This window comes from Canis lupus, chromosome 8 (genome assembly GCF_048164855.1).
Source record: "Canis lupus baileyi chromosome 8, mCanLup2.hap1, whole genome shotgun sequence".
NCBI classification, from domain to species: domain Eukaryota; kingdom Metazoa; phylum Chordata; class Mammalia; order Carnivora; family Canidae; genus Canis; species Canis lupus.
Window position 1 is genome coordinate 60,319,249 of NC_132845.1, and position 25,000 is coordinate 60,344,248.

General features: G+C 46.3%; 2 protein-coding genes and 1 long non-coding RNA gene across 11 annotated transcripts in view; 1 reads left to right on the forward strand and 2 right to left on the reverse strand.

Annotated features, from left to right (window-relative positions):
* Positions 1–11,990, reverse strand: part of ZNF629 (zinc finger protein 629) — an 81,769-nt gene extending 69,779 nt beyond the window's left edge. Inside the window, exon 1 of the mRNA XM_072836524.1 lies at positions 11,542–11,990. The gene's annotated coding sequence lies outside the window, so the exon portion shown is untranslated. The remainder of the gene's footprint in view (positions 1–11,541) is intronic.
* The window catches only part of BCL7C (BAF chromatin remodeling complex subunit BCL7C), a 48,512-nt gene extending 24,842 nt beyond the window's left edge, over positions 1–23,670 (reverse strand). For 2 of the 4 annotated variants that reach the window (XM_072836537.1, XM_072836538.1), the window contains exons 1-5: positions 23,431–23,670; positions 22,845–22,923; positions 22,435–22,543; positions 22,171–22,332; positions 20,642–20,727 (exon numbers count right to left, since the gene is read on the reverse strand). In XM_072836537.1, the coding sequence (XP_072692638.1) occupies positions 20,642–20,727; positions 22,171–22,332; positions 22,435–22,543; positions 22,845–22,923; positions 23,431–23,522 (528 nt within the window). In that variant the 5' untranslated portion in view covers positions 23,523–23,670. Of the gene's footprint in view, positions 1–19,882; positions 20,079–20,641; positions 20,728–22,170; positions 22,333–22,434; positions 22,544–22,844; positions 22,924–23,430 lie in introns of those variants that run through there. The other 2 variants (XM_072836541.1, XM_072836539.1) reach the window with 2 other exon arrangements.
* The window catches only part of LOC140638727 (uncharacterized), a 28,498-nt gene extending 3,597 nt beyond the window's left edge, over positions 1–24,901 (forward strand). Inside the window, exons 2-5 of one of the 6 annotated variants that reach the window (XR_012035713.1) lie at positions 16,635–16,764; positions 17,644–17,809; positions 18,668–20,873; positions 24,283–24,901. This is a non-coding gene — a long non-coding RNA (uncharacterized lncRNA). Of the gene's footprint in view, positions 1–12,111; positions 12,243–16,634; positions 16,859–17,643; positions 20,874–24,282 lie in introns of those variants that run through there. The other 5 variants (XR_012035711.1, XR_012035715.1, XR_012035714.1 and 2 more) reach the window with 5 other exon arrangements.
* The last annotated feature ends 99 nt before the right edge of the window (positions 24,902–25,000 follow it).

The following is a 25,000-nucleotide window of genomic DNA, read 5'->3' on the forward strand; positions in this document are numbered from 1 at the left end:
CTCCCTCTGCCCGTGTCTCTGCCTCTCTCTCTCTCATGAATAAATAAATAAAATTTTAAAAAAATGAAGTGGACAATATTAAACTTCCAAGTCATTTTGCATCTCTCTTGCTGGGGAAATAGCTTACCTTCCTGTCTGAAGAGACCAGCCTTCCTGTCTGAAAACTGTGATAACTTCACTTGAGGCAAGTGCCTTAACAAAGGATGCTCATCCCCTCAAAATCTATCACAAGTTCCCTGTTGCCATCAGACCTTTAACAAGACCTTTAACAAGGATCAAATCTTAGTATGTTCCAGGAGGAGAGGTACACACTACAGTCCAGGAGAAAACAGTTAATATACCAAAAAGAATTGCAATATGTTGCTAATATGTTGGCAGAAACCTGGGAAGTGTGTGAAAATGGATTCTCGGGGTCTTAGACCAATGAGAGTAGAGCACTAAATAGGGCCAAATGCGTCAATATGGGTGTATTTACTAGGGATTCCAGACTTTTTATTTTATTTATTTATTTATAAGAGACATATAGAGAGAGGCAGAGACATAGAGGGAAAAGCAGGCTCTTGGCGGGGAACCTGATGCAGGGCTCAATCCCAGCAACGTAGGATCACAACCTGAGCCAAAGGAAGATGTTCAACCACTGAGCCACTCTGGCATCCCACCTTTGTATTTTCTGATAAGAAGTCAGGTATATAGGCTCCCTGCTCACTGGGGAGTCTGCTTTGCCTTCTCCCTCTGCATGCTCTCTCTCTCTCTCTCGTTCTCAAATCAATCATTTTTTTTTAAAGTCAGCTGTTAATCTTATCGAGGAGCCCTTGTACATGATGAATTACTTTTTTCTCTTGCTGCATTCAATATTCTCTGTCTTTTAAAGTTTGGCTATGATATGTTTAGATATGAAACTGTTTATCCTATTTTGAGCTTCTTGGATATGTAGATTTTTTAAAATCAAAATTGGGAGGGTTTTGTCTATTATTTCTTCAAATATTCTTTCTATCCCGTTCTCTCCTCCCCTCTGGGACTCTCATTATATGTATGTTAATACACTTGATGTTGTCCCACAAATCTGTGGGGTGCTATTCATTTTTATTCATTCTTATTTCTTTCTGTTCCTCAGACTGAATAATCTCAGTTGACTTGTCTTGAAGGTTGCTGATTCTCCTGCTAGGTCAGATCTGCTACTGAGCCTTAGTGAATCGTTCATTCCAATTATTGTACTTTTTAACTCCAGAATTTTCATTTTACATATATATAATTTATATTATTATATTTATTATATACAGATTGTACATATGTAATTTTATCCACTTAATATTCTCTATTTGATAAGACATCTTTATACTTAAAATTTTTGAGACATGATTTTAGTTCTTTGAATATATTTATAATAGCTGATTTAAAGACTTTTTCTAGTAACTTCAATGTCTAGACTTCCTCTAGGACAGTTTCTTTTTACTGTTTTTTACCTTTACCTTTACACACTTTCCTGTTTCTTTGCATGTCATAATTTTTTGTTGAAAGTGACATCTTAAATATTTTAATGTGGCAACTCTGCAAATCAGATTCCACCCCTCCCCAGACTTTATTGTTGTTGCTGTTTGTTTGTTTAATGATTTTCCTAGAGTAATTCTGTAAAAAACTGTATTCTTTGCTGTGTGGCCACTGAAGTCTCTACTCAATTAGCTTAGTGATCAGCTAATGGTCGGACAGAGATTTCCTTAAATGCCTTCAACCAAGAAGTCTCCTGTGGGGCCTTGTGTGTCTGTGTGTGCAGTACTGCTTTAATCTTCACTTCTTGCTTGTACAAAACCCTCAAGGTTAGCTAGAGGTAAGAGCTTAGGATCTCCTCAGGTTTTTCCTGGGTATGCACACAACCCTACATTTGCTTATGAATGTCTAGGAATTTCCAGTAATATGCCAAAGCTTTCAAGGGCCTACATATCTCTCTCATTCCTTTTAAGTTGTTTGGTCAGCTTCTTGTGACCACAAACTGGTACCAGTCACCTTAGGCAGCTGAAATGTTAAACAATTGCCACTGATTGTTTTCTACACGTGCCCCAGAGTTATGGCCATTAGCATAGATAGAATTCTGATTTAGGTCAAAGACAAACTCTGAGAACAGGCTTTCTGGAGAGCTAACAGGTCAAATAGTGGCACTTCTCTGAGGATGGAGCTGTTGGAAAGCTTCAAACCTGTTCTGCCTCCTCTGGTGGCTGCTAAGCCATTGGTTTTCACAGCTCCCTTAGTTATAAGGCTTTTAGTTTTCAAGGTTTCTGTGGACCTGGAGAGAGAATGGGACTAGGGCAAGTTAAAATTTCACAGAGTTCACTGCTCTCATTAGAATACAGCTATTTTTCTTAAATAAACATTCCTTCAATTGGAGCTAACCTTTGGTTCATTTCCAGAGTTCTGAAAAAGCTTATTTTGACAATGTTTTTGCAGAGTTCTTGTTGCTTTAATGGAGGAGTAGATTTTTGGAAGTCTTTACTCCACTATTCTGGAAGTGTTTCTCTCCTGCTTGATCTATCTATACAATAGGAGAAATCATAGGTCTGGCAGCCAAAATACGAAGTGGAGAGTCACAGCCTCTTACCAGTTCCCAGACACAAGTCAATCATAGACTGAGAGCGCCTTGATTGAAGGTGATGCTAAGTCTCCTAGAGGAAGGAACCTGCATCACTGCTGCAAGTACTTATCATAAACCTTCTTCCCAGCCTTCCCCAGAAGGACCTACAGCTATTTAGTAGGGTATCTATGCACTGGGGAAAGAAAAATCCCAGATATTTCTGGGATTATTAGACATCTGGCTCTAAATAAGAAGTATTCCTGGGGACCTAAAATGCCACTGTGGTCCACCATTCAAAGTAGGGGCTTACTGCAATCAGGTGATAGATGGAGTCTTTTTACTCCAGGCTAATTAGTAGGCCCAGGTGGCTCATGGGTCGGCCCATGCTGTGGTTATTTCCTCAATGCCTGAATTTATAATTAGAATAGATACACTTGGTAATTGACACAGACACAAATGAGAGACTCAAAGATGCTGGAAGAAATCTTACAACACCTCAGACATATAAAGGAAAGGAAATCATGTCATTACATGTAAATTTTAAGGACAAATCCAAAAGACCTAACATGCAAATAGGAGTCCCCTAAGAAAAGAAAAGTAACGGATGGAAAGGGAGATTTGAGCCTAGGGATTAAAAGGAATCACATGAATAAAGATAAGTATCTAGACATTGCCTGATGAAATTCCTGAACTTCAGAAATAGAAAAAACAATAACAACAAAAAACTTACTTCTGGACTAGGTTATTTAAAAAAGGAATGAGAATCAGACTAGTTTTAAAGCCACCCATCTGCAATACTATGAGCTAGAAGACAGTAGAATACAGACTCTAGGAGAAAAGAACATAAGCCAAGAATCAAAAATGGCAATCATATCATTACCCAGCCAGGGCAAAAGAAGGACATCTAGCATACAAGATTCAGTGCATATATCATGTGCATGACCTTTCTGAGGGAAGTGCTCAAGAGTTCCTCAGTAATGATGGAGAGCTCGAGAAATGACAGATGAAGAAGTGAAGTAGCAGAGGTGAGCAATGAATCTTGCAATACATACATACATACATATAAATATAGTTCAGGGATCCCTGGGTGGCGCAGCGGTTTAGCGCCTGCCTTTGGCCCAGGGCGCGATCCTGGAGACCCGGGATCGAATCCCACGTCAGGCTCCTGGTGCATGGAGCCTGCTTCTCCCTCTGCCTGTGTCTCTGCCTCTCTCTCTCTCTCTCTCTGTGACTATCATAAATAAATAAAAATTAAAAAAAAATATATATAGTTCAGCTTAAATGTTAGCAGTAGACTGGGAATTTGTGCTTTCTTAAGTGTTAAATAAGGATTCTTTTGCATAAGTGATTAACTTTAATGAAGAACCTAATAATAGATGAGGACAAAAAAATTGTAAAGTATCTTAGTAGTACTCTAGGAGAGTGAGGAAGGTCAAAGCATTCTAGAACTATCATCTTTTTTGGGGGTTTGTGAAAGAGAGGGCAAGTAAAATACTTGATGAAGGAGAAAGATTATGACCATGCACTGATAAAACAGTTTAAAAACAATTATGATTGGGATGCCTGGGTGGCTCAGTGTTTGAGTGTCTGCCTTTGGCTCAGGGCATGATCCCAGAGTCCTGGGATCAAGTCCCGCATCAGGCTGCCTGCAGGGAGTCTGCTTCTCCCTCTGCCTATGTCTCTTTCTTTGTCTCTCATGAATAAAATAAATAAAATCTTTAAAAAAAAATAAAAACTATTAATAAAAATATAAAAAATAAAAAATATTATCATTGGGAAAAAGAAGATAAACACTAGCAGGTTCACAAAGAGGGGGAAAGGTTAGTAAATAGAAAATTGACCAAACCCATAAAAGTTTTTTTTAAGCAAACAGGGAAACATTAATGAAAAAATGAATAGTAAATATAAAATAAAGTGGCATGAAAAAAGTATGTAGATTAATTCAATAAACAGGAACACACTGAATTAATATCATGACAGAACTTGTCAGACTAAGTTACTTTTAAGATCTGCTATAAGCAGAAGAAAAAGTTAAAAATTCCTTTAATCTGCTATAAACAATTTATATGAAACATACATAAAACAAAAGTGAAAAAATATCTCAAATAAATAGATGGACAAAACAATTTCAGGCAAATGCAAACAGAAAACATGATTACGTAGGGGGTTTGCTGAGATTCTGGCAATGTTTATTTCTTGGTTTGGACAATGGTGGGTAGTTTACTTTAATAATATTATGCTAAAATGTGTATTTTCCTATGAATGTTTATGCATGTGGATGATATTTTATAACAGCAATAGGCAGAATAATCGCCCTTGCTCTAATTCCTAAAATGCCCATGTCCCAAACCCCAGGACCGGAGAATGTGTTACTTTACATGGCAGAAGGGACTTTGCAGATGTGATTAAGTTAAAGACCTTGAGATAGGGAGATTATCCTGGATTATCCAGGTGGCTCAGTATAATCACAAGGGTCCTTAAAATCAGAGAACATTTTCTGGCTATGGACAAAGGGAGATGTGACAGTGGAAGTAGGGTCACAGGGAAGTGACATTGCTGCTCTGAAGATGGGGGAAGAGGACGATAAGCCAAGGACTGTGGGTGGCTTCTGGAAACTGGAAAAGGCAAGGGAGTGGATTCTCTCCTAGACTATCAGAAGGAACATAGCCCTCGCCCACATCTTGACTTCTGAACTATAGAATTATAAGATAATAAATGTGTTGTTTTAAGGCACTAAATTTGTAGTAATTTGTTACAACAATAAAATACTAATCTCACAACAAAAAAAGATTTATTTTTTTTAAGATTTATTTATTTATTCATGAGAGATACAGAGAAAGAGAGGCAGAGACACAGGCAGAGGGAGAAGCAGGCTCCCTGCAGGGAGCCTGATGTGGGACTCGATCCCAGATCCTGGGATCAAGCTTTGAGCAGGAGGCAGATGCTCAACTGCTGAGCCACCCAGGTGTCCCCAAAAAATGATTTAAAAATTTTGCCTTCCTGGGTAGCTCAATAGGTTGAGCAACGAACTCTTGGTTTTGGATCAGGTCCTGATCAGGGTCTGCTTCTCTCTCTCCCTCTGCCCCTCCTGCTCATGCTCTCTCTCTCTCTGAAATAAATACATCTTTTAAAAAATTATCTTCTTGGGGCAGCCCGAGTGGCTCAGTGGTTTAGCGCCGCCTTCAGCCCAGGGCCTGATCCTGGAGACCAGGGATGGAGTCCCATGTCGGGCTCCCTAGCAGGGAACCTGCTTCTCCCTCTGCCTGTGTCTCTGCCTCTCTCTCTCTCTCATGAATAAATAAATAAAATCTTTAAAAAAATTATCTTCTTGTTAGGACTTCTGCTTCACCTTCCTTCTCTTCTCAGCATCACTTTTAATTTACAGTTTTCTCATGACCATAGCTTTGTGAGGCAGCAGTCAAGGGGAGAGAACAAGTGGAGAAAGCATCAAACCTGAAGGGGACTTGCTGAGTAACTCAGCCTATTGCTTTCCCTCTCTGAGCCCATAACTTTTAATTATTTTAATTGGATTTGTAATTATAATTATAAAGTGAACAAAATATTTAGCTAGGCATTGTTCAGGAGTATAATCTTTTCCCAATCACAAAGTCTGCTTACACAAAACTCTTAAATATGTGGCTAACTACATACCTCTAGCATGCTCAGAACTTATGACAATCAAGTCTCCCCTCATAACTTTCCTAACGCTCAGGGCTAGGACCACCCTGTTGAGAATCCTTGCTATGGAAAGTTGAGTTCCTAAGCCTATCAGTGATTTGAGAGAGAAATGGTTCCTTTACTCCGAATGAACTGCAGATGTGGCTGCCCCTTGAATTAAGGAGACACCTAATATAAGGCCTTGACTTCTTTTTTTTTTTTTTTTTAAAGATTTTATTTATTTATTCATGATAGTCACAGAGAGAGAGAGAGAGAGAGGCAGAGACACAGGCAGAGGGAGAAGCGGGCTCCATGCAGGGAGCCCGATGTGGGATTCGATCCCGGGTCCCCAGAATCGCGCCCTGGGCCAAAGGCAGACGCCAAACCGCTGCGCCACCCAGGGATCCCGGCCTTGACTTCTTTAACTGGGACTTCTCCCACCATGGGGGTTTGGAGGCATGTAATCATTTAAATTGGAGAAAGGGTACTATAATAAGTAGAGGCATTTCTATAAGGAAAGGGAACTGATCTTTATTTCATTATAAAAGCAGTGTACGTGCATTGTAGAAAGTTAAGAAACACAGATAAACAAAAATAAGAGTAACACTATAGTCATACCACCTAGTGATCCCTATTGCTAACATCTGGAATTGGTCTTTTCTAAGAGCCTGCCATGGAGACTAGCAGAGATTAGAACCTCCATGACTGGGATCCCTGGGTGGCGCAGTGGTTTAGCACCTGCCTTTGGCCCAGGGAGCGATCCTGGAGATCCCGGATCGAATCCCACGTCGGGCTCCCGGTGCATGGAGCCTGCTTCTCCCTCTGCCTCTCTCTCTCTCTGTGTGACTATCATAAATAAATTAAAAAAAAAAAAAAAGAACCTCCATGACTGCTGAAGGAGTAGACAGAAATTATTCCTTCCCTTTAAGTTAAGAAGTAGGATGAAGTGATCTCAACAAAACTCCCATCTAAAAATCTAGAAAAGTAGGGTGGTGGATAAAAATATGACCTCTAGCATATATATATATGTGTGTGTGTGTGTGTATGCATACACATTATACACACACAGCATTTAGCCCAGGGCCTGGCACCTTATTAAGACCCAGCAGAAAAAAAAAAAAAAGACCCAGCAGATAAGCATTGTTATCACCACACAGGCTCAAGTGTCCCCATCTCTTCTCCAAACTCCAGCCCCCCAGCCTAGTTGCTGTTCTAGAACCCAGGCAGAAAATCTCTTTAGAACGTATGACTCCCCCCAAAAGGAAAGGAACTCCTTTATAAGAACTCTCTCTTGGGATCCCTGGGTGGCGCAGCAGTTTAGCGCCTGCCTTTGGCCCAGGGTGCGATCCTGGAGACCCGGGATCGAATCCCACATCGGGCTCCCGGTGCATGGAGCCTGCTTCATCCCTCTGCCTGTGTCTCTGCCTCTCTCTCTCTCTCTCACTGTGTGCCTATCATTAATAAGTAAAATAAAATAAAAAAATTAAAAAAAGAGCTCTCTCTTTATAGTAGTCTTTGAGTCTAATTTTAAAATTGAAAATAAAACAAAACAAAACAAAACAGGGGCACCTGGGAGGCTCAGCTGCTTGGGCAAGTGATCTCAGGGTTGTGAGATGAGCCCTGGCTCCCCTGAGCATTCAGCGCTGAGTCAGCTTGTCCTCCTCCACCCCCCACTTGCACATGTGCAGTCTCTACCTCTAAAATAAATAAGTAAAATCTTTAAAGAACAAAACAAAAAACTTTCTCCAACTTTTGTTAGAAAGTTGAGAGACGCCTGGGTGGCTCAGCGCTTGAGCGTCTGCCTTCAGCTCAGGATATGATCCCGGGACTGGAGTCTGGCATCAGGCTCCCTGCAAGGAGCCTGCTTCTCCCTCTGCCTGTGTCTCTGCCTCTCTCTCTCTCACTGTGTCTCTCATGAATAAATAAACAAAATCAAAAAAAAAAAAAAAAAAGGAAGGAAGGAAGGAAAGAAAGAAGAAAGAAAGAAAGAAAGAAAGAAAGAAAGAAAGAAAGAAAGAAAGAAAGAAAGAGAAAGAAAAGAAAAAAAGAAAAGAAAAGAAAAGTAAAGTTAGTTAGTTGAGAAACTAGAGGCGGGTAAAAAGAGATTTTGCAAATAAGGAAATGGAGCCAGAGAGAGTGAGAGGCTCACTTGGGTGCCACAGCCAGTTACCACCTCCCAGGAACCCACTTATGTGGTTCTCAACTCTGTCAGGTCACTAAAGCATTAACAGAGCAGGAGACTCAGAGATGGGCATTCAGGTTCCAATCCTGTTGCTCCATTCACTAGTTGTGTGATCCTGAGCAAGTCACTTGGCCTTCCTAAACCTGTTTGCTTGTCTATAAAATGGGGATAAGTCCTTATTGGGCTGTACCAAAGAACAGAGAAATTACACATTTACCCACCCATGTGGACACATAACAGTAACTTGGGTTAGCAGTCTTGAGGCAGGGTGAACAGCTTTAGTTAATTTATGCCCAGAGGCAGGAGCTGGGGAGGGAGAAAAGTGTCCTGAGTGAGAGATCCAAGTCTCAAAGTGCTCTGATTCCTCTTTGGGGAGGAGAGTCCTCAATTCTGCTTCCCAGGTAGCTACAAACTACTTTCCAATATATGGAATACTAAAGTATTGCTGTAAATGATGGAGGAGACAGTCTGACTTCTGAGTATGTGCTCTGTGTTTGAAAGCACACTCTGAAGTCAGATTATGTGGATTGAAACCTGTCTTTACTATTTACTACCTCTGGTGCCTGGGACAAAAGACTTAACTTCTCTGTGCCTCAGTTTTCCCATCTGTAAAATGGATACAATAATAGTACTTACCTCACAGAGTTGTTGAAATGATTTTTGTGAGATTATGCATATAGAGCTCTTAGAATAGTACCTGGATCAAAGTTAGTTATCTTGTTTTATAGTGGTCAAGAATTACTCTTAGATCTAAGCTGTTTGGGAGTTAGGGCTGAGACTCACTCAAGCTAACAATAGATGGACTTTTGATTGCCTTTGAAGGAGGACAGGGTATAGTTAACTTCAAGTTTGGGTCCAAGCTGAATTGCACAGCTACAAGATGAGAGGACTGAGTTACAAAGGTGTTGACAGCAGTGTGACAGGACTTGGTTGTTTTGTCTTCTATTTGTTTTTTGCTTAAGTTGAAGTTTAAAAATCAAACTCTCTCTGCCCTTGAGGAAAAGGAAACTAGTTTTATTGGAAATGGGCTTTGAGGGGCACCTAGGTGGCTTAGTCGGTTAAGAAGGTGCCTTTGGCTCAGGGCATGATCCCAGGGTCCTGGTTTTGAGGCCCACATCAGGCTCCCTGCTCGATGGGGAGCCTGCTTCTCCTCCTCCCTGTGTTGTTCCCCCTGCTTGTGCTCTCTCATTCTGTCAAATAAATAAAAATCTTAAAAAATAAAATAAAAAAGGAAAATGGGCTATGAGTTTAATGTGTTATTGAAACCCAGAGTAAAAAAAATTGAAGTGGAATAAGAAAGGTATATTAAGGGGAGAGGCAGAGTCCTGGTGCATGCCATGGCTGTGCTCCAGAAAGTAGCCAGTCTTGAGAGCAGATGGCTGCCTGGTATTCCAGGAAACATGGGAACCCTACATATAAGGAGTCTTCGCCCACCCAGAGATTCTGGTGTCCCACACAATATAGGGCAGAAGCCACTATGGGCTTGGATGGTGATTACCAACAGCAATCAAGATGAACCAGAGATTAGAGTCTCCTCAGCACCAAAACATGAGTGCTCAAGCACGCTCTCACACACGCACATACCCCTCGTTATCCAGGCAACACCTCCTGGGTTTTGATGTGCCCTTAAGAGAGGAAGAAAGCCCCAACAGTGACTGAGATGGGATTTCTGTTTAATCACAAATTAAGTTACTTTATAGAAATACGTGAATATTTGTTGAGATACCAAGAATAACAGAACCAGCCTGGGGACACCTGTGTGGCTCAGCGGTTGAACATCTGCCTTCGGCTCAGGGCATGATCTTGCAGTCCTGGGATCCAGTCCCACATTGGGCTCCCTGCATGGAGCCTGCTTCTCCCTCTGCCTCTGTCTCTCTCTCCATTTATCATGAATAAATAAAATCTTAAAAAAAAAAAAAAAAAGAACCAGCCTGGTTCCCACATATTTTGCTATCTTGGCTAGAATCTTCCCTCAAGGGATGGGTGGCGCAGCAGTTTAGCGCCTGCCTTTGGCCCAGGGAGCGATCCTGGAGATCCGGGATCGAATCCCACGTCGGGCTCCCGGTGCATGGAGCCTGCTTCTCCCTCTGCCTGTGTCTCTGCCTCTCTCTCTCTCTCTGTGATTATCAAAAATAAATAAAAATTAAAAAAAAAATAGAATCTTCTCTCAAGCCTGCTCATCCATTCTTCTCCCTCAGTTTTAGGTCCAGATTTGTTAAGTAGTGGTGTTTGGAATTAGACCTTAGGTTAAGTCTAGGTTCTGTCACTGGTTGGGTGACCTCGGACAGGTTACCATACTAACTTTTCTGCGCCTGTTTCATGAGTAAGATGATGTACTGGAGAACCTCAAATCAATCTGGTGTTTCCCAAACTTCATTCATGTCTTACCTTCCCAACTTTTGGACATAATTGTGTACTATCTCTACTACTATTTATTTAATCTTGTCCTTTAAAAATGTTAACTCACTTTTTTTTTGGAAGCAAATTTATTCAGAAAGGAAATTTCATATCACTATCATAAAAAGGAAATACCTATCATTCATCCCAGAGTGGTAAAAACAAGTACAACAAAATCAAAGCAAGACTATTCAATTCTAGCTGGGTATGGTTACAGGCCAAAGCTCTGAGCTGAGGCCTGGACTCTGTTTAAAAAAAGATTATCTCAGTCACAAAAGGCCATTTATGGCCTTATAGGAAATGGCAAATCTAGAGATACAAAGTAAATTAGTGATAGTTTAAGACTGAGGGACAGGAAAGGGGGGGGGGTTGTAATAAAAATGTTCTAGAGTTGACTATAGTGATAGCTGCACAATTCTATGAATATACTAAGAACCACTGAACTGTGGTGAACTGTATGATATGTGAACCTTATTTTAACAAAACTGTTATTAAAGGTGTTAAATCTGATTCTTTCACCTTGAGGAAAATGAAGGGATGCAGACACCTGACCCAAGCCCACTATTCTATAACCTGGCCAGGTCTGTGACACTCCCTCCCGCCCCCTTCACCTCTCAGCTTTTGCCCTTTGTGAAAGGATTTGGTCGTAAGCCCTCAGTATTCCCCCTGCCCCCCCCCAAACAGATCTGCCAGTCAAGGGAGACAAACCTGAGCTTACAGATCTCGCTACTCAGCCACTGACCTGCATCATCATGACTTTGGAGGAAATCGCTCTGAGCCTCACTTTTCTTACTGGTAAAGGTGGATACAACAGCACCTGCCTCAAGAGGTTGTAAAGAGGGTGAGAGGAGATACTCAGGTAGGGCTCCCGACACACAGAGACGTCCTTAGACTCCCCCTGCGGCGGCCTCAGTTTCCTTGACTGTGCGGTGGGAATACAGTGGATCCCGGGCTGCAAGTAATTTGAAGAAACCGACTCTCCTCGGCCTGTCCCGGGCTCCTCACGCCCCGCCTTACAGCAGGGGAAACCAAGGCCGCCCACGGTCGAACACCGCTAGTCCGGAACTCGGGGGCAGGGAGGCGGGGGCCCGGCCTAAAGGGCCCCGGGGGGAGGCCGCCGCGGGGCGGGCCTCAGAGGCACAGTCCTCCGCCGCGGCGCCGCCGGCCTACGAGGAAACCGCGAGCGCGCGGCGCAGCGCCACAGCCAGCCAGCGTCCTTCCCGAGGCGGCGGCGCGCTGACCAGCCCCCGGGGCGCCCCGCGCCGGAAGTCCGCCCGCGGCCGCTCTAGGACTGGAGCGCGGCGCTCGGTGCCCTTAACCCCCGCGGCGCCGGGGCGGGCTCGCCCGCGCTCGGCCGCTTCGGAGGCACGCGTCCCTCCTTTGTTTCCTCGGAGCTTCACAAAAGGCTGTGAGGGGAGAGGGCCTGGGGATCCCATTCTACAGGTGAGGGCACTGAAGTCACACCGCAGCTGAACCAAAGCCCAGGCGCCTTGTTTGGAGCTGTTTTCATTTACACCAACCGCCTCTCTCGGCATCCCTTACAGTATCTTAAAAGTATACACATTAAAACCTCAACTGGGGTTATTACAGATTACCACGAGCTTTTATTTTTCTTTGGCACTGAATTTCCTAATTTCCTAGAGTGCCTGCAATCCTACCCGTGATTCTCAAAATTAAAGGTTGGAAATAACTAGTACTTTCCAAAAATTTGGTTTACATACAGCTTCTCTCGTGTGCTGCAATTGGTTCCCACTGTTCCTGACATGTTCAAGGATGCTGGACCCCAAACATGAGGAAAAGATTATTGGCTCCAAGTTTCAGATGAGGCAACTGAGGTCCAGGCGGGGACGTGACTTGCCCAAGATCACACAAGTTCATGCAAATCAATTGCATCTGAAAAAACCTCCATTCCTATCCTATCCCGACCATCCACTACCCCACAGTTGCCTCTCAGAGCTGATCAGAGGAACAAAGGAAGGGACTGGAAGAAAAGCCACTGCCAACTGAAAATCAATAAATCGTAAGGGAATGGAAAGTTAGTTATTAGGCTCTACCCTTGTGCTTATCCCCTATGGGGCCTGGGTGGCCAACCGGACACAGCCCTGCCTTCACAGGCACACAGAGACCCAGTCAACTGATGTGGGGATTCTCCCCATTGCTGAGTATGCCTATTCTAATTATGCATTCTGACACTGAGAAACAACCACAGAATGGGTTTGGGGACCCACTGGATTGTGAGATAGACCTGAGCTTAGTGAGGTTTGGGTCTCCAGGAGAACAGAGTTGAATACTATAGTAGAAGTGCAACCAGAAGGTAGAATTTTGCCAGTGGAGAAAGGAAGATGTGCTTCTTTCCTTCTTATATTCATTTGTCATTGATGAACACCTACTATTGACCAGACACTACATTATTTACCTAGATCCTAGGAGTACAGAGATGAGCAATGTAGCCTTATTCTAGCAAGGGAAGTGGGATGTCAAGCAAAAGAAGAAGTGCAGTGACTAACCAGTGACCTGACCTAGTTCAAGGGTCAGGGAAGCTTCCTGAAGGAGGTGAAATCTAAGCCAAGGCCTAAAAGGTAAGCAGGCATTGGCCAGGAAGAAAGAAAGAAGAGAGGAAGGGGAGAGTTATCCAGGCAGAGGGAGCTAGCCTGGCCAGCCTCAGTATTAGAAGTTCTGTGTGTTGGATGAATTTGGGAAAGAGGGGAGAGAGGGGTGGCTGTGGGCAAACAGAGCAAGGCCTTGTCTGCCTTGATAAGGAGTTTGGAGGAAGAATTGCATGGGCAAGTGCAGGTGTAGAAAGGTCGGGCAGCCCGTGTGGCTCAGTGGTTTAGCGCCACCTTTGGCCCAGGATGTGATCCTGGGGACCCGGGATCAAGCCCCATATCAGGTTCCCTGCATGGAGCCTGCTTCTCCCTCTGCCTGTGTCTCTGCCTCTCTCTCTGTGTCTCTCATGAATAAATAAAATCTAAAAAAAAAAAAAAAAAAAAAAGGAAAGAAAGAAAAGAAAGAAAGAAAGAAAGAAAGAAAGAAAGAAAGAAAGAAAGAAAGAAAGAAAGAAGGAAAAAGAAAGAGGGATCCCTGGGTGGCGCAGCGGTTTAGCGCCTGCCTTTGGCCCAGGGCGCGATCCTGGAGACCCAGGATCGAATCCCACATCAGGCTCTCGGTGCATGGAGCCTGCTTCTCCCTCTGCCTATGTCTCTGCCTCTCTCTCTCTCTCTCTCTCTCTGTGACTATCATAAATAAATAAAAATTAAAAAAAAGAAAGAAAGAAAGGTAGGTACATAGGTCATGGCGGCGAGGCCTGTGTGGCTGGAGGGCAGGAAGTGAGATGAGGGTACTGGTACAGTTAGCAAAGAGGCCGTGGAGCCAGGATGTTAGCCTATAGGCCACGCAAAGGAACATAAAGGGAGCAGAGTAAGCACTAGGGAGTGGTGGAGATTGTGGTGATCAGAGAACACATGCTTTGTCTCCAAGAGCAGCAGAGCTCCACACCCCCTGGTGGTTACCATACTTGGAAGCACTCTATGTCTCAGACCTGCTTTGTCAAAAGTAGCTGGGAGTTGGTGGGCCTGGGTGGCTCAGTTGGTTGAGCTTCTGATTGATCGTTTCAGCTCAGGTCAGGATCTCATGGGTTGTGAGATCGAATCCTGTGCTGTGCCAGGGCTTGGGACTCGGTGCTCAGTGAGGAGTCGCTTGGGATTCTCTGTATCCCTCTCCCACTGCCCCTCCCCTGTCATGTGCATGCACGTGCTTGCTCTCTCTCACTCTCTCTAAAATAAATACATATATCTTTTTTAAAAATGTAGCTAGGAGTCTAGATTTTTCTATGGAATCTTTTGATTTTAAATGTTGACAACATAAGCAAGCAAATCATATCTATAGGCAGGTGGTTCCCAAACTGTGGCATATAAGCATCACCCATGGAGCTCTTGAAACTTTGTTTTGTTTTTGAAACTCCTAATGCCCAAGTCACATCCTATACCAATTAAAATGTCTGGAGTAGAAGCCAGGCATCAGAATTCCCCAGGTGGTTCCATTGTGCAGCAAAGTTCGAGAGCCACTGCCATAGGTTCAGTATATCTTTTGGGTTGCCAGGCAAAGCCATGAAGAGCCATGGGAGGTTTTAGAGCAGGGAAGAAGCAGATCAGTTTAGAATTTAAAGACAATCAAAACTTAGGAGGAACAAAGTATAGTCCGGGGTGAGAAAAGGCCTGAGGCCCTAGGGACAGTGGTGGGATCCTGCCAGGACAACCACCCATTGCAGTTTTCCCAGGGATTCCCAGGAACAGGACTTGAAATGCTAAAACTCGGAAAGTCCTGGGCAAACCAGGATGCTCGGTCACCCTACATCCTGCTCCTGAAATAGTTCTGTCTCTCCAGATTTCTGGGGGACTGCGGTCATAAACTACATTCTGGAAAGGTCGTGGGGAACAAGCTATCTGTCTTCCTAGGATATAGTCATCCAGTGCTCTGATCCCTAGGCTTGACAGGCTTGTGCAGGGAGCTAGAAACAGGGAGAGGACTTGGACCTATCTGTTCTCCATCCAGCAGAGCATTCCTAGTCAAAGCAAAGCCTATGGACTATAACCTAGCAATAGAAAAGAGCATGCTATTGATCTAAGCAATGGTACAGATGACTCTCAAAAACATTATGCTGAAAGAAAGCAGATGCTAAGAAGTACATACTGTATAATTCCATGCATATGAAGTTCTAGAACAGGTTAACCTAATCAAAACAAAACCAGAACAGTAATTGCCTCTGGGGAGTTGGGAGTAGGATGAGGGGCAACAGGAAACTTTCCAGGAGGGATAATGATGTATTTGATAAGAGCTTGCATTATGCAGATGTGTGCATTTGTTGAAACTCACTGAATCATACAGTTAATAAGTATGCATTTTGCTATGTGGATATTTTGTTTCAAGGGCAAAGAAAGACAAACCTATAAGTTAATGACTGGCATACTGAAGTACTTAGAGGGAAGCACACCACTGTCTGCAACTTACTTTGAAATGTATCAAGAAAATACACTAGATGGATGGATGGATTAGGAGATATGATAAACAGATACAGTAAGATGTTATAGAATCTATGTGGTGGGTATATGAGTGTCACCTTTATAATTCTTCCAACTTTGCTGCATTCTTGAAACTTTTATAAAATATTGGAGGGGGGCATCTAAATCTGATCATGTCACCCCTCTTCGCAGACCTCTTCAATAGCTCTTCATCTTGCCCAGAATAAAAGCCAAAGTCTTGACAATGGCCTCCAAACAGGATAGCCATACATTCTGGTTATCACAGGTATTAGCTATTATCGGGCATAATTATTAATATATCCTCTTTTATTCTTGAAGTTTGATAGACATGTTATGTACCTGCTCTGCCTATGAGGTCCTACATGACCTGACCTCACTTCCCACTGCTCTCTCCCTTCTTCCCTGTGCCTCAGCCACACTTATCTCATTTCCAGGCACACTCCACCTCAGGACTATTGCACTTGCTATTCCCTCAGCCTGGAATACTCTTCCCCAAGATATCTGTATGGCTCTCTTCCTCACTCCTTCAAGCTTTTCTTCAGATGTTTCCTCAGTAGGGCATCTGATCTCCCTATTTTTTTCCATCTCCCTGACTTGATTTTTTTTTTTTTTTACAAAGTAAAAAGTACTTCCTAAGGTGATATAATTTATTGAAGTTAAACTCCGTGAAGGCAAAGATTTTTTTTTCCATTTTGTTAATACTTTGTTCCCAGGGTCTAGAAGAGTCCCCAGTAAACAGCGCACAATAAATATATATCCCTATGAATAAATGAATTCTCCTGCCTTTGTTGAGCAGGTTATCTGGCACCAAAGATCGAAGCCAACTTGGACCATCACAAGGGAATATCTGATGTTCCAGGAAAAGGCAGAGGTGGAGGCAGAGGAGGAGGCAGGGGTGTGACAAAGGAAATCACCAGGAAACCAAGGTTAGGAAACAAAAAAAAAAAAAAAAAGAATGCATCTCCAGGTGAAGAGAGGGGCACTCCTGGCAGAGCAAACAGCATTAGCAAAAATCTAGAGGTGAGCACAGCAGAGTGGATTACAAACAGTTCTGGGGAAGCAGGGTGGTATGGGGTGGAAGTGGCAGGGACAGCTCCATCCTGCAGGGAAGGAGGACAGCTATGGGGTTTTCACCCAGGGCAGGCACATGTAGGTTTCTGAGACTGCCCAGCTGCTGGGGGGAGAATGGACTGGAGGTGGGCAAGAGTGAAGCAGAAAACCCACCAGGAGGCATCTAGCAATCGAGAGCACCCTAGAGATAGGGGCAGATGGGAGACATACTCAGGGAAGAGACCTAATGAAACATGGTCACTCACAGGACTCTGACTTCTGGGGGCTCCAATCTGGGCCAACTCCTGGGATTAACAGGCCATTTCTGAGTATAGGCGATGGTAGGGACAGATTGGGAGAAGGAGGAGGCTGAGGGTCTGGACATCCCAGGGGTCTCTGAGTCTAGAGGTGGGGTGCAGCGCTTGGATGCTGAGACTTGGGAGCCATTAATTCAAAGAGTAGGCGGACTTGGCAGGGAGTATTCATGAAGAGAAGAGCTAGGCCAGGACAAGAGATATTTAAGGGCTCAGGAGGAGGCGAGAGTGACAGAGCAGAAGAGAAGGGGGGAGCACTAGAGGCCAGAGTCTGAGAGCCAGGAGTGGAAGAATTTCCCAAAAGAGAGTATGAACATTGGGAAGGAATGGGAAGAGGGGAGGCAGGGAGGGAGAGGGAAGGTGATGACTAGGGGTGTGGCTATGGAAGAGGTGGATTTTATTTTACTTTATTTTCTAAGTTGTTATTTATTTGACACACAGAAAGAGCGTGCACACAGAAGCAGGGGGAGCAGCAATCAGGAAAAGGAGGCTTCCCACTGAGCAAGGATCCTGATGCGGGCCTCCAACCCAGGACCCTGGGATCGTGACCTAAGCCAAAGGCAGAGAGCCACTTAACTGACTGAGCCATCCAGGGGCCCCAGAAGAGGTGGATTTTAAACCAAGTTACAGAGTGGATCACAGAGCTGGAGGGGAGAGGCCTGGGAATAGGGACAGATGCCTGGGGTCTGGGGCCAACAGAGGGACAGGAATCAATGGGGGTGACTCAAACTTTAGCCCTTCAAGTGTGCTCAGAAAAGGACTCTTCTTCCCCAGTCTCAGTGACAGGCAAGTCTCTGGCCTCTATCCCTACACCCTAGTATCCTCACCTGTAAAATGGAGTAATAGGAAAACAGCTGTCATTTATTGAATACTCACTGTGTGTCAAGCCAAGGACACTCTCCACATACTTCCTCACATAATCCTTACAACACGCTCACCAGGCTGTTAATATTATCCCCAGTTTACAGATGAGAAAACTGAAGCCCGGAGAGGTTAAGTCCCTTGGCTCAAGGTTATAAGCGAACAAATGGAGATGCTGATATTCAAACCCAGAGCCTGTTGTCTGGGCTTTAACACTGTACTGCTAACCCATACAAGGCACTTACAGTTTACAAAGGACTCCCATCACCTACTGTGGTGGTTGAAGGCAATAATGACCTCCACACCTCGAAAATGCTGAGATTACCATATGTAGTAGGCTGAATAATGGCCCTCAGAAGATGCCCCCGACCTAATCCTCAGAACCTGTGGAAGGAGCCCAAGTCAAGGAACGTAGGTGGTGTGTAGAAGCTGGAAAGGGCTGGGAAACAGATACTCCCCTACAGCCTTTTGGAGGAACCAGCCCTGCTGATACCTTGACTTTAGCCCACTGAGACTAATTTTGGACCTCTGGCCTCCAGAAGGGTAAGATAATAAATTTGTGTTTCTTTAAGTGACTAAATACATTTATGGTAATCTGTTGCAGGAGCAATGAATATACCATGTCACCCTACATCTGGCTCCTCTGGCTAGCCCTGGTTCAACTATTACAACTTCAGCCGCTATCAGTAAACAGCCCTACATTTTAATATAGTTCTTTAAAGTTCCAGTTTGGTCCCTCTGAACCTCAGTCTCTTTCTTTGTTAGAAATAAAAATAGGGCTAATACACCTAAGACTCTTTGCCAGGCACAGAGTGAACGTACCTTCTATTATTTGAAGGTTTCCACAAACCACTAGGGCGGATGAGGCCTAATTATTGTCCCCATTGCTCAGATGAACAAACTAAGGCTCAGAGAGGGGGAAAGGCACGCATAGGGCCATACGCCTAGTGAGTAAACAGAGCCAGGATTTGAGCCAGAACTTCTGACTTCATATCTACCACACTGAGGTTCATATCTCACATTCCACCTCCTCAGGGAAGCCTTCCTGGATAGCCTCAGCACATTCATTTACTCATTCATTCACCAAACAGTTGCTATGATTGCTCTATGCCCAGTGTGGTTGCTAGATAAGGCTGGAGACCAAGTTCAGCTGTCAGGAGCCCAAAACCTAGTGGACAAGACAGACACACAAACCAGCCATCCCAAACAGCCTGATAAATGCCAAGACAAAGGGGGAGGAGGCACAGCAGGTGATGGAAGCCCAAAAGAAAGGAAACTGATTGAGCTAGGGGTCAGTCTGGCCCTGGCCAAGACTTCCTGGAGGAGGTGGTGATTGAGGTGAGGACAAGTAAGTGTGAGGAGGGGTTCCAGTGGAGTAATGGGTAAACGGAGGTGGGGGCAGGGGTACAATGTTGTGGCTTCTTGAGGACATGGAACGGGTTGGGTCATCTGAGACCCCAAAGTCCCTCTGGGCCTCTGTGTTCCTGTGTATGAACAGGAATCATGGGCCAGCTTCCCAGAGCTTTGGTAATTGCTGAGCCCAGGGGAGGGCTGAACAGGAAGAAGACCGGTCCTGGGTTTCCTAGAGGAGGAGGGCTGAAGGTCAGGAAGGGTCAAAGGTAAGGGGACAGGGCAGGGTGGAGGGAGTTCTGGAGAGGCAGGTCCTGGGCTCAAGCTCCCATTCTATGTCTGACTCATGGTATGATTACAGAAAAGTCCCCTTAGAGCCTCAGTGACTCCATCTGAGAAATGGAGCATGAGACAAAACTGTCTCCAAAGACCCTCCCCAGCCCTGAAGGGGAAATGACATGACACAAAATTACAAAAGGGTCTTTATTTGTAAAAAGCCAAAGGGGCCCTTGGGGCAACAGGACAGGCAGGCCGGCTTCTCAGGGGTCGGGGGCATTTGGGCAGATGCGCTTGAGTGGGGGGGCGCCCTCCGAGTCCTCTGTGTCACCCTGGGCTGCCTCGGGGACAGGTGGCACTGGCTCAAAGACGGGGTAAGCTTCGGGGGCCTGGAGAGGAAGGGCGGACAGGCGTGAGCTCCACCCAAACCCAGGAGTGCAGCCTCCTAGCCTCTGCCTTCTCCAAGCCTCCACTCCACTTCCCTTCTGCACCTAGGAGTCTAGCCCAGGGCTAGGGACCCAGGAAGCAGATGAATAGGGCACTGGAAATAACAACACTGTTTTGGGGAAAGAGACTGATACTTGATATTTCTGGAAAATGCCTCAAGGGAGTCCTTGGAGGAAAAGTCAGAAGTTTGTGGGGGTCTCTCTTAAGCTAATTTTATAGTTTAGGACTAAAATAAATAAAATAAAAATAAAATACTTGGAGGAGCACCACAATCTTTTCAGGCTTTTAATGGTCTTAAATCAGCCCCGATCCAGCCCACAGGACTTTGTCTTAAAACACCCTTTCCTTTTCAGACCCAAGAACCCAGCCTCTGAGACTTTGAGCTGTGTCTGAGGTCTATATTTCCTGCCTGGACCTCAGGAGTGCAGCCCCCAAGCCTTCAGCTGCCCCAGAACCCCCCACTGCCTCTGAGACCCAGGGGGCCCAGCCATCTGGCCTCTCTCACCTCAGCCTCCAGCAATTCTGGAACAGGCTCCTCCTTGGTCAGCATTGGGGGTTCATCCGTGCTGCCTGCAGTGATGCCCCCAGGATCTGGAACATCAAGTTAACAGAATTCCCTGAGTGGCTCCTCCGTGCCACAACACAGACCCTGGTTGGGGACACCAAGGAGTGAGCTGGGAACCTTGCTATTGGCCAGAGGAAGACACAGCAAGGACATTTAAGTGGGATCTTGATGGGTGAGTAGGATCTGATCGGGTAGACAAATGTGGAGATGGAGCACATTTTAGGCAGACAGACTATATGTTTGTGAGGACAGATTCTGAGGTTGGATTCCTCCGGTTCAAATCCTGACCTTGGGCAAGTGACTTAATTCCTCTGGACTTAGTTTCCCCACCTGCAAAGTGGGGATAATGATAGTAATTACCACATGAGACTGTTGTGAGGATGCAATGAGATAATACAGGTAAAGCCCTCAGTACAGTGTCTAGCACATAGAAAGCGCTCAATAAATGCCTGTTGTTTTTGTATTAGTAAAGGTACCCAAGTGCACGGTACAATCTAGACACAGCCCATAGGCCCATAGGCCCAAGTCATGGTATTCCTGGAAAGGAACAATGAGACCAACAGGGATAGTTCACGAAGGGCCGTGAGTGCCAAGTGGAGGAGTCAAAGGCCATAGGAGCCATTGAAGGCTTTGAAGCAGGAAAATGAGCCTGCCATATCTATGCTTTAGAAAAAGTTGCTCTGGCAGCTGTGTAGAGGTGACTAGGGAAGAGGAGACCCACAAGGAGGCTGGAGCCAGGCACAGGTAAGAGATGGCTCTTATAGGAAGGGAGACACATTTGCAAGGTGGTTCCGACCAGACAGGGGATTGACTATATGGAAGAAAGAGGAGCTAAGGCAAAATTATGCCCAAGATGCTGGCTCATTGGCCATGTGAGCTTAGGAGACTTCTCTGGGTTTCAGCTTCTCATCCACATGTGGGGATTATAACTTTCATAGGGTTATAGTGAGGATTAAATGAAATCAAACATGTTCAGTGCTTAGAATGGTATCTGGCACACAGAGCTCAATAAGTCTTAGCTATCATTATCACTTATTAATCACCCTCAGGAATATCACTATTATTCATTCCTTAACAAATATTTATTGAGTACATTCTATGTGTCCCACATTGTTCTGAGGATCTAGTAATGGACAGGAGCAACATGGGCCCAAAGTTCAGGAAGCCAACATGAGGTGGGAGTGGGGGAAGAAATTTGAGTAGTAAAAAATAAAATTTACATGAAAATCTCAGACAGTGATTAATTACATAAAGACCCAAAGGGAAAAAAAAAAAAGACCCAAAGAAGCCGGATGAATGAGACAGTTAGCTACTGGAGGTAGGATGGTGACTTTCTGCAGGAGTCAGGGAAGGCCTCTGGAAGGGGATAACAAGGAGGGGAGCAGGTGTAGGTAGGGGTAAGCTGATGGCTCCAACTCAGCCACCAGCCAACTCAGAAGAGAGGGCTGCAGGGAGGCACCTGGTCCTACCTCTCTCTTGGCCCAGCCGTGGGGGCTGAGCATCCTCTGGGACCCCTTCTGGTGGTCCAGCAGGTGACACAGGGCGGCTGGGCTGGGGGGTACCCCCAGGGCTGGGCTCGGTGCCCTTTTGCAGGGAGCCTTCCGAATGGAAACTCTGGTTACTGTTTTCATCTGTGGGAGCAAAAGCCGAGAGCATTGGGCCTGAGAGCCCCAATCTGCTCCCTCAATTCCCCATCCCACAACACCCCCCCAAATCCCAGGATCCCTACATACCATTGAGATCCAGCAGGATGAGGGGACCACCCCCTCGGGGACTGGTGCCCCTGCCCCGCCGCTCCCGGCCTCGGGATCTCTCTGTCCCGCCACCTGCCCTCCGTCGTTCCTGGGGGTTAGAGGGATAAGGGTCAGCTCCGGCTTTCCAGTTAGTGCTTGCAAAGCCCCCACTGTCCAAATAAGGAGACTGAGGCACAGAGCAGCAAAAGGCCCTACAGGAGGCTGGCACAGTGGATTAGGGCTTGAACTCAGGGGTCTGAAGCAGGAAAAAGGGAGAAGGGGGTGGAGTTGCTAATAATTGTTAACATCTGTCTTGGCTGCTGCATTTGAGGTCTCAGAGCAGGACTGGAGGTGGAAGCTGGGATTGGAAGGGGCTTGCCTGAGGGTGCACAGTGGGGGAGTTTGCTCACCTCCTCCTGGGGGTCCACCACTGGCACCCACTTGAAGATACGAAGGGAAGTGTCGCCCACAGTCACCCAGCGCTTCTCCCTGTGGGAGGGGGGGACTGGGTCAGAATTCTGAGGAGAGAGCCCCCCCCAGGAGCTGAACACATCTGGGGAGACCTGTAGACTTGGGGGTGCTGCGGTTTCGCTAATGGGGCATATGGTTAGAAGGAGAAAGAGAGTCCTGCAGACCCCAGGCCATAAACAGGGGTGCCTCTAAGGAGAGAGCACGGTTTGGGGCCATGGCTCTGCAGACCCCTGGGGTATACAAGGGAGCAAGGCTGAGGGCCTGGCTGGGGACCATAGCAATGAAGATCCTGGACATACTTGAGGGAGGAGTGTCAAAGCTTAAGGGGGCGGGGCATAAATGAGGGTACGGCTTGGGAACACGCTTTGTAGACCCTAGGGTGTAGCCAGAAGGGGGACAGAGCCCTGTAGCTCCGGGGGGCACACCTAACACCCTGCGGCCACGGCCGGCGAAGGGGAGGTTAGACGCATTTGGGGGAGGAGTGGTCCCGCCGGGTCCCATCCCTGGCCCCCGGGCAGCGCTCACCATCTCCGGACCTTCTCGATGGTCGCCATCACCTTCTTGATGTCATCTTTGGCCCGGCTCCGGGTCTCGGCCCGCACGGTCCGGCCGGCCATGCTGGCGGGACTGGGGCCGAGGCCGAGCCCGCGGCTGGGCCGCCTCCCGTCCGGCGGGCTCAGGCTCGGGCCAGACCCGGGCGCCGCTCTCTCGGCCTGCCGTCCCTCCGGGAGTTGGCCGCGCCCTCCCTCGCTCCCCAACGCCTCCGCGAGTCCCCGCCCCGTTTCCTGCTGCCGCGCCCCGCCCCGGCCCGTCCCCGGAGCGGCCCGGCGGTGCGGGCGGCCAAAGCCCAGGCCTGGAAGCCGGCCGGCCCCGCCCCGACCGGGCCCGCCCCCTCGGGGCGCCCCGACGCGCAGCGCCCCCTACCCGCCGCCAAGAGGGAGGGTTGGGGACAGCTTGGCGCCAGGGCGCGCGCCGCCGGGCCGGGGAGGTGCGTTCAGACCACGTGGGCGCGGGGAGGAGGAGGGGGCGCGAGAGGGTCACTCTCACGGCGAGCGTCTGTGGCGCGGGGGTGGCCCTCGTGCTGCGTGCAGAGCGTGTGTCCAGCCTCCCCTGGCTGTCGCTCCCGCCCTGTCCAGCTCTTCCTCAGCCATTCATTCAGCAGTCTATTCAGAGTGCCCATTTCTGGCCCGATGCTGCAAATATGAGTAGGTCTCCACCCACCAGAATGGCTAAAATGAGAACGACAGACCATATCAAGTGTAGACAAAGGAGTAGAGCAACCAGACCTCTCATGTTCCTGGGGTAGTGAAAATGGATAGAGATGCTTTGGAAAACGGGCAGGTTTTTTTTTTAAATTATTTATTTATTCATTCACAGAGACACAGAGAGAAAGAGAGAGGGGCAGAGAGACAAGCAGGCACCATGCAGAGAGCCTGACGTGGGACTCGATCTAGGGTCTTCAGGATCACGCCCTAGACTGCAGGCGGCGCTAAACAGCTGCACCACCGGGGCCACCCAAACTGGCAGTTTTCTAGAGAAGCTGAGAGAAATGCGTAGGTGTGAGCACCAAGTGATGTGTACTGGAATCTTCATAGCACCGTAGAGCACGGCCTCAAATTGGAAAAAGCCCATCAGGAGTAGAGTGGAAAATGAATTGTAGCCTGTTCACACAGTGGACACAGCAGAGAGTGATATCCTGCTACACAGACAACAGGGACAAGTCTCATGAAAGAAATCAGATACAACAGTACGCATTATATGATTCCTTTTATATGAAATTCAAAACAAAACTAATTTGTGGTGTGAGAACTCAGGATAGTGGTCACTCTTGGGAGAGGCCAAAAGGGAGCTCTTGGACTGGTCACATTCAGTTTCTTAATCTGGTAATCTGGTGCTGATCCCCCCACCACCACCAGTACATTTACTCTGAATATTCACCGAACTGTACACTTTTCCCTATGTATATTATATGCTTCAATTAAAAGTTTACTTAAAATGCGTGTGTTTTGGTTGATTTTATTTGAATCTGTTTGCCAGTGTGTGTTGCTCTATGTGTGTGTTTCAAGGGTGTGTGGCTCTTGTCTCTGTGTGTTTT